An 8,830-nucleotide genomic window follows, 5' to 3' on the forward strand; every position below is an offset into this window, starting at 1 on the left:
TATGCTAACAACAACAACGATATAACCCGAACTTTTTAAGGCGAAATGTTTAATATTCATGAAGACACACACAGTAGCGTGATGATAGCGTCACGAACTGTAAGCTGAATTAAATTAAAAATGATGTCATGAACGAAAAGACTAGAAATGTTCAATTTTGCGTTAAAAGAAGCTAATAGGTAAAAGCCTGCGGGTGCGCCGGTTTTTCGCTTCCGACTCCAAACGTGACGAAATGATAGTTCCTGTCTGCTCAACCAGGAGTTTGAGAAATATTGTTAAAGATTCTGTAGGTTTATGGTTTAGCATAATACAAATAACTCTTAAAGCTACGACGAAACTCTCCGGAATCGTCTGTTCGACTTCAATAGAACTGCAGAGATGAGGTTGTTGGTTTTAACATCAAATCTGTCTTACATGGACTGCTTCAAGGAAGTCTCATGATTTCAAAATTACGTTTGTTGTAGTTGGCTATGTGTGTCATACATTTTACTTAACATTTAATTTTACTTAACTCAGGAAGAGACAAAACTATTGATGTAAAAACCAATTTAAATTTAACCGAATACACTTTATGCCTTTATTTGTATCTGTATGATAGCCTATACGTAAGTTTCATTGTTAATATAAGAAGTATTTTTTGCAGAGGGGTAAATACGTGAAAAAATATGCCTTTGTTATTATATATTGGTTTTATATTTGTATCTGTAAAACTTAATAGTAAACAAAGCAGATAGAAAGAAAATCAGAATGTATTGGGTTTTTTGTAGCAGCTAAAAACTATGTAAAAAGAAGCTTTACAGACTCATATCATTAAGCCCTTCTGGTTGCATTATGCTGTGTGTATTTCATAATTTAAAACGGTGCTTCAGCAACGACACTCTGGTTTATAACTCAGTCACCCTGATTATATGCTGAAGGTCAAAGAACAATCCAATCATATTATTGCATTTAAAGCCACTGCCTAACCTAATAAGTAAGTCCTTTGCCTCCACAAATAATTCTGCTATTTCCTAAGAGTAGGATTTTGATGTTTTTTATATGAAAAGGCACTTATGCAACCTTAACTTTTACCTGCTATCATGGCTTCACACTTTTAACCGGTTTAACTTACATTTACCATCAGTTTCAAGTTTTCCTTTTTTTTTTTGGTGTTTGAGTTTAAATCCACAACCTCCAATAAATGTTAAAAGTAAAATCCAAAACCCTACAAAGTATTAAAGTATAATATAAACTGAAAATAAAAGCTTTTCAACAACCTGAAAGCTTTAACTTAGCTTTTGGTGAGGCTAACATTAACGGTTCAGTTAGCTTTTTAGCTTCACAGTTCACTTAAGATGTTGGTCCACCTTAATTTAAATCATGGCTGAAAATATAGGATTATATTTGCGTGTTTAATAAGTTTCATAGTTCTACCATACTCTATGGAGAATACTTTTTAAAAAACAATGATCTAGCAGACTATCAAGCAGACTTTAAGCTAGTCATGCTAATAAGCTAAAGCTACAGTTAATGATATAACCGCGACTGGAGTCAGTTGGGAGTTTTTTCTTCGAAGGTTTATGGCGAAAGAAAACACGTCTTGTTAAATTTTCAACGCCAGGAATTATTTTCTACAAATATGCAATTTTTACTTACCAATTATTATTGTCTTTTCTCTAACAAGTTCACCAATTAAGTAGCATGTTATTGCGCATGCGTATTTAAGACAGGGAGTTAAACGCTACAGTGAGATTTGCGTTGTTGTTAGCAACAAAACGTGTTAGCAGCAACTTCCATGAAATACATTTATTTTCAGTTTTAGGGTTTTTGTTTGTTGTTTTAGATCAGTGATACATATACTAATCATATCGCGTCAAATGTTGTGAAGACACAAGGTTAGGGGCAAAATAAATAATGTAAAATGATTTTAAGACAAACACTGCATGCAGAGGAAATGCTGAGCTATAATTATTTAATCATTATAAATACTCTTCTTCAGTTGTGTTGATGAATAAACAGATATGTACAACAATAATTACAACTTTTCTTTCTATTAAGCTCAGTTATGCAATAATATAGTTAATCTATTTTTTTATTATCTTAGTCTCATGTGTATGTGCCTCTGATTCTGCTTTTCTGTCTCTAATTTTCAACTATAGCTACTTTTATAATGCACTGTTATAATTTCTGGTATGTGTTAATATTTATGTTCACTCGTTTCTATTCTCTTTATATTATTATCATTTCTTTTTCATGGTGGTCTGAGCTAGTAGTTTTCTAAATTAGCAGTACAAGTGCATTTGAGGGTTTTACGGATATGGCCTGATCTAGTAGGAAATAAATTGAAAGGCCTCGTTCATCTTATCGGCTTTAAATGAAGGTATTAATGTACAGTTAACCGTCCCCCCTTAGTGGAAATAAAACGCACATATTGCCAACGCAAAATGAAAAAAATTGTATAAATATTTTTAAGTTGACAATGATAAGAGATATTGAAAATTCCATTTAAATACGTTTTTAAAATAACGTAAAATTATTGAATTTATTTTCCCCGCTCCTTCGTATTGTTTACTCTGACGTCATCCACAAGCGCCGCTCACATGTTCGCAACACGGAAGCGACTCCTTCAACAATTCAGGCATGATTTCTCCCTCTATTTGCCTCTTATCTGTTTAATACTTGATACTTGTTGAATAACTTGAATATATAATTTACTGAGTTTTTAATCCTCTTAATAGCAGGTGTCACGACAACTACACAAGTACGAGTTTTTGTATGCCTCCATGTGATGTTTTCCACAAAATTATGGAGATATCTGTACACTAACATGATAAAACAATGTCCTTTTCTCCCGGTGATGTCTCTGGAGACTAAAATTAAAAATTTTCCATCAGAAATGGGTGAGACGCAGCTGAATGCAGTTGCAGAGGAGCTGGATCTGCTTCACATAGAGGTGGAGGCTGATGTGGATAGCAGACCAGGAAGAGACGATGCACTGTGTTCAGTAAGTTCATTTACTCAGTATGTATGGGCAGATTAATGTTGGAAGTATAACTTAGTTTCTCAATAAACACCATATGAGATGTGTATCAACTTCAATACTTTAAATATCTCATACTTAAAGTATGTCAGAAACAATATAGATCAGCTCTTTTGATGTCAGACTAGATGTGAAGCAACTAATGAAAGGGGCAAATCATTTATAAGTGTATGATATAGCAGAAGTAATTGTGTGGCATTTAAAACTGGTCCTTCTTTTTAAAATCCACTGTCAACAAACTAAAGGCAAATCTTTTACAACTTTCACAAGACAATAAGGTTTGTTAATAGATATTTTTTAAGATACTGTGACCTAAACATCCACAGACCTGTGAGGTTACCTGTGCTTTTAACTGTTTGTTGTGTGTTTAACGAACAGAGGAATGTTCTGAGGAAGCAGCGACACTGGGAGAGGCAGCTGGCTGCAAAGAAGAGCAAGAGGAAAGAAGAGAAGCAGAGGAGGAAGCTCAATCGTGAGCAGCGGTCTGGTAAGGATAAAGGAGAATCAAGCAGACTAACAAATTAGGAAGATTTAAGGTGAAAGTCCTCAGCCTCTATAATCAGACCAATTGTATGTGTTTGTCTGTTTTTTTCCATCTTTGATACAGCTGCCTGCACAGACTGTCCTCGGCTCACAAAACGAGTCATGAGAGCGATCACCAAAGAGCGTTTAGCTGAGGCTCAGTCCACGGGGCTCAAACTCTGCGTTGACCTGAGTATGACGGACTGCATGTCTGACAAGGTGGGATGCAGCTGAAGGAGCCTCATCGTCTTTTTAAATAGCTGCACAGTAGGAGTTTTAGTTTCAGGGCAGGAATTTGTTAGAACAGGCTGTAAAGCATTGATTTACCCTCTCTCACCTGTGTGTAATTGTCTTGGTCAGGAGATAAGCCGATTGGCTGGTCAGTTGAGGCGGTTGTATGGATCTAATAAGAAGGCAACTCGGCCGTTTCACCTGTTCCTGACGGACCTAGGAGAGGGCAGTCGTCTCTACAGAGAATGTGTTCGCATGAACGACGGCTTCCTCAACTACATGGTGGTTATTGCTCTTTACATCCTGTATTCATCAATGAACCTTCCTAAAAGAGCTAAGCAGAGAACCTTCAGAGAGTGTTTTTTATAATTAACCTGCTGACACACATTTAAAGTGTATGAACCTGACACCATCAGGTTCAGTGGATCTGCATTCACCAGGTTCAGGTTCCTGCATGTGTGCCCTAGGTGTGGTTGTAATGATAATTAAATCCACTATTACAGAACGTACAATGCAGATAAAACAAAAAAACAGCTTATCTACTGAAAGCATGTTAAAAATCAAGTGCTCAGGATGTAAAAAGAGAGAAGAAGATCATTTGACAACATTGATTTGAATAAGACACAGTGTCTTACCTCTTTTACTTCCTCTATAACTGGAACCAATAATAGCGTAAAATCATAGATGGATATCTTATTTTTTCCTTTCTTTCAGATGGAAATAACAGAAAAAAGCTGTTTAGACCTGTTCCCCTCAGAAGCTGTTGTCTACCTCACTCCAGATGCTGAAGAAGGTTTGATGCATTTGAATTATTCTCATATACTGTCCGGTTTCTCTATGTGCAGCTGCTTAACTTTAGGGAACATAAAGATTCATATAGATACAGAATTTTTTTGTTCTCCCGTTGTTTCATCTTTTGGCCAGCAGAGGGTGCCGTTTGACCATATCATCACTACTCCTACACCAAATAAAACTCTGAGGGAAACTTTAAAGAGAGTTTAAAGATATGCGGGAAAAAAACATATATGTATAAAGAAAATTACGATTACATAAACCCCATCTTTTATTTCAGCCCTGGAGACAGTGGACGCCGATAAAGTGTACGTCCTTGGTGGTCTTGTGGATGAAAGCATCCAGAAGGTATTTGAACTGGTGGAAAATAACAGTCATCACTAAAAAACAACTCAGTCTGCAAGTCAAATATGATTAATTAGCCGTTAGTTAGCTTCTTTAATCAGCTCGTCCTCGTTGCTTCAGGTAAAATAAATATAGTAACTGTCATTTTTGCAGTAATATCCGGCTTTTAGCAGAGATTTGGACAACATGTGTGTGAATGGCAGGTATATCAGTGATTATGTTGAGTTTTCCCCGTTGCAGAAGTTGAGCCTCTGTAGAGCCGGAGAACTGAGTGTCCGCACATTGCGGCTGCCAATAGACGAGCACATGGTGAAGAAACACAACGTGAAGAATTTCCACTCGAAAATCCTGGCTGTTAATCAAGGCAAGCGAGGATTCTTCATCTGTTGAGGTGTCTTTTTGTTCTTTTGCTGATTATTTTGCTGGTTTCTCCCTGTTTGCAGTGTTTGACATCTTGTTGACTTACACTGAGACTGGCAGCTGGACACGAGCTCTGCAGGCATGGTTCCCTCAGGGGAAAGGTTACGTGGTCTCAGTCGGTTCAGCACCACTTCATGCTGCTACACAGACTCAGCAAGAGGATTAAAGTTTTTCATGCTTTTACAGAGGGTCAGTGAAAGGACATTATGGATAAAAGACTCCTGCTGTTGCACACTCTGATAAGTGCCTTATTTAAGAGAGACGGCTCTAATTTATTTTTGTTTATCTTGTACAGCTATGATGGAAACTTTTCAGATCCTTTTTATGTTTTATCCATCCGTTATTTTCCGCTTATCTGAGGTCGGGTCATGAGGAGGGAAACCCAAACAAACCTCTCCCTGGCGTTCTCAGGCCAGAAGGGATATATAATCCGTCCAGTGGGTTTGGGCCTCCTCTCAGTTGGACATACCCTAAAAACCTCCAAAGGGAAGTGTCCTTATCAGAAGCTGAACCACCTCAGCTGACTCTTTCCATCCTTGAGGAGCAGCAGCTCTTCTCCGGGCTCACTGCAGATGGTGGAGCTCCTCCCCCTACCTCTGAGGCTGAGGCTGAGCCCCTCTGAAGGAAACTCATCTCAGCTGCTTGTGCTTCTGCAGCCTCATTCTTTGGGTCAGAACCCAGACCTGTGAGCAGGGGTGAGGGTTGGAACAAAGATGGAGCAGTAACCTGAAAGCTTCTCCGTCCGGCTCAGCTCCCTCTTCATCACAACGAGCTGAAGCAGCACTTATTACTGCTGACGAAGCCCATCTCCAACTCCACCCTGCCATCATCAACGTGAAATGAACAAGACCCGGAGATACTTTAGCTCCGACCCAGAGGGAGCACTCTGGCTTTTTCTGGTTGGGAACCATCCTGGCAGCTTCACGCTCAGCTGTGAAACCCTTCAGTTCAGGCAGGAAGAAGCCAACAGAACATCATCTGCAGAAACCCAACCTCCAACCTCCTGTCGCCCCAGGAGCCGAGGCTGCTCCATCGAAGTCCTTCAATCACTCTTAGTATGACCCTCCCCTTAGGCTAATTTGTCTTGGGAGACCCCACCAGGGGCTAATAACACAGCTGTCAGAGTCATGGGGGTGACTCAGGTCCCTCCACCACATTAAAGTGGCAGTTCAGCTGAAGGGTTCTTATGTTTTAGACTTCTCATAATTCTCCGTGTGGATTTAGTGTCGTTTACAGTGTTGTCAGCCTCAGGAAATAAGCCAATAAAGAGCTGTTTTCTTGTTTCTACAGAGATGCTCTGCTGGGTTCAGGTCCACATCCGTGTTTTCTTAGCAGTCCGCCTCAGATCCTTCAGCCCAGCCTGATTTATTAAAGCATCCTCAGTGGAAAGCTCTCTTTTAGGATTACTCTACATTTCCTAATAAAACAAACACAGCTCATGTTTGTTTGTTTTTTATCTGGTAAGAACAGGACAGAAGAACATTTTCAAACGTTCTTTGGAGTCATTTTTGTGGAGTTTAGTGTGAGTGAACAGTTTCTTTGCCTTTATTTGTTCCCGTCCCTGAAAGCTGACAGATCTGTGAGGAGGGATGATGCTTTGGGTGTTTTTCAGCCACAGGGGCTGGACACCCTCCAGGAACTGAGTGGACCATGAACTCCTCTGGATGCCAAAGTATTTAAAAGTCGAATTCAACACCGTCCGTCCAACTGGTTCATCAGCAGGAGAAAGATCCCAAACACAGCAGCAGATCTACAGCAGAATGTGGGAAAAAGAAAAGAATCAAGGTGTTGAAATGGTCCAGTCAGAGTCCAGACCTCAGCCTGACTGAGAAGCTGTGGTGGGACCTTAAGAGAGCTGTGCAGAAACCAATGCTGCAAACCTCAATGAGCCAAAGTAAGAACAACGAGAACATTTCTGATAAGTTTAGGTTTTACTGAACTTGAAGACATCACTGCCACATGTTTCTGTAACTGTCTGTATCCAGTTTTCTGTGGATTCTGCACTCATCTGTTTTACACATCCATCCTTGAACTGTGTGTTTACTGCTGTTTATTTTATACTAAATGGATCTATTTATCTGAACATGACTTCATGATGTAAAATAACAAAACTGCAGTAAAATATCCGCAGCTGCCTAAGTGAGACGTGTGAGCTTGTCTCTTTGTACGACCTTTTAGCTTCTCATTCTGCATCTGTTCCCCTTCAGAGAGCTGGAATATCTTCTGGTTTAGAAGTGTGTAGATGATGCAGGAAGAGCTCTGCTGACACAGACCTGGTGGAATACACAGAAACTTTTATTGTCAACCAGGTCCGTATCAGAGTCACAGAATGATGCGTCTCTGGAGAGTTCCTTGTGTGTGTTTTTCATTAAGCGGGGTCAAATCTTCCTGTTTTTGGGTGACCTTGAAGATGCTGCATGTTCCCATCAACAGGCACAAAGCCCGGATATGGTGTGAGCGTATCTATTGAGCCTCTTCTGGGCACAGTACCAGGCGAGTGTGTCGTGTACCGACACAGCTGCTAAGTATCAGACACTGAAGAGTTCTTCAGAACTTTATTGTAACTCTAGCCCTAGAACTCAGGGGACATCTATCTGCGAAACTGGCCAAAATTATGAGTTTAAAATAGCAGATTAACCCTCCCACAATAAAGTTCTTCTGAGAGGTTTGAACAAGTATGTTTTCCAGAAGTAATGTGAGAAAAGTTGGCTCTAATTTGTTTTTTGTTTTGGCCCGGCTCTACGCCTTTTATTCAGCAAAAAAATAATATTAAACACTTGATAAAGATGTTGACTAAAGACTTGCACTTTATAAAACTTAGGCTGGATGTTTAATACCAAAATAAACATTCAGTTTCACCAAAGTCCCATCTCAGGAACTGGTTCCTTGAAGCTATTTTAGAGAAAAACAGACGCATTCAGTTGAAAGAAAAGATTAAAGTGCAGATTTCAGATTTCCAAGCAAGAAATTACAACACTTTTCATACGGCGTCCCTCATGTCAGGGCACCAAAATGTTTGGGACCATTCCCGGGTGTTTGGGGTTACCTTCACTTGCTTCTACGATGTGCAAACTGTGAACTGCTCAGCATGAGGAGAGAAGCTGTGCCAGTGAAAGTTTGGAAGATCATTAAGAAGAAAGAATGCCCTCGTGAGCTCTGTGATTGCAAAGCGGCTGATAGGTGAAGGAAAAGAAAGCTCCAACAGATCAGAAACAGTCCTCAGGAGGCGGGTGTGTCTTCGTCAGAGACGACCACCAACAGACGACTTCAGGAACAGAAATACAGAGGCTACATGCTACATGCTACATGCTAACCACTGGTTAGCCGCAGAAGCAGGGCGGACGGATCATAGTTCTTAAAGGAGCCTGTTATGGACAGACATACCAAGATGAACCTGTCACAGAGTGAGAGCTCCTCTGTTAAACACGGTGGTGGGGGTGTTATGGTTGGGCACGTATGGCTGCCCCAGGGACGGACTTATCTTCACTTATCTTCACTTAT

The 8,830-nt window shown here is 39.9% G+C and overlaps 1 protein-coding gene across 1 annotated transcript; it reads left to right on the forward strand.

The window, feature by feature from the left end:
- Positions 1-2,770: 2,770 nt before the first annotated feature.
- Positions 2,771-7,468, forward strand: trmt10b (tRNA methyltransferase 10B). Its single transcript, XM_072376251.1, has 8 exons — positions 2,771-2,983; positions 3,398-3,506; positions 3,627-3,760; positions 3,902-4,054; positions 4,487-4,565; positions 4,845-4,912; positions 5,150-5,273; positions 5,353-7,468. Exons 1-8 carry the CDS (start codon positions 2,807-2,809, stop codon positions 5,493-5,495), a joined length of 987 nt encoding a protein of 328 aa, XP_072232352.1. The 5' UTR covers positions 2,771-2,806; the 3' UTR covers positions 5,496-7,468.
- The last annotated feature ends 1,362 nt before the right edge of the window (positions 7,469-8,830 follow it).

Source organism: Leuresthes tenuis, unplaced genomic scaffold (genome assembly GCF_036924035.1).
Source record: "Leuresthes tenuis unplaced genomic scaffold, fLeuTen1.0.hap1 SCAF_22, whole genome shotgun sequence".
Lineage (NCBI taxonomy): Eukaryota > Metazoa > Chordata > Actinopteri > Atheriniformes > Atherinopsidae > Leuresthes > Leuresthes tenuis.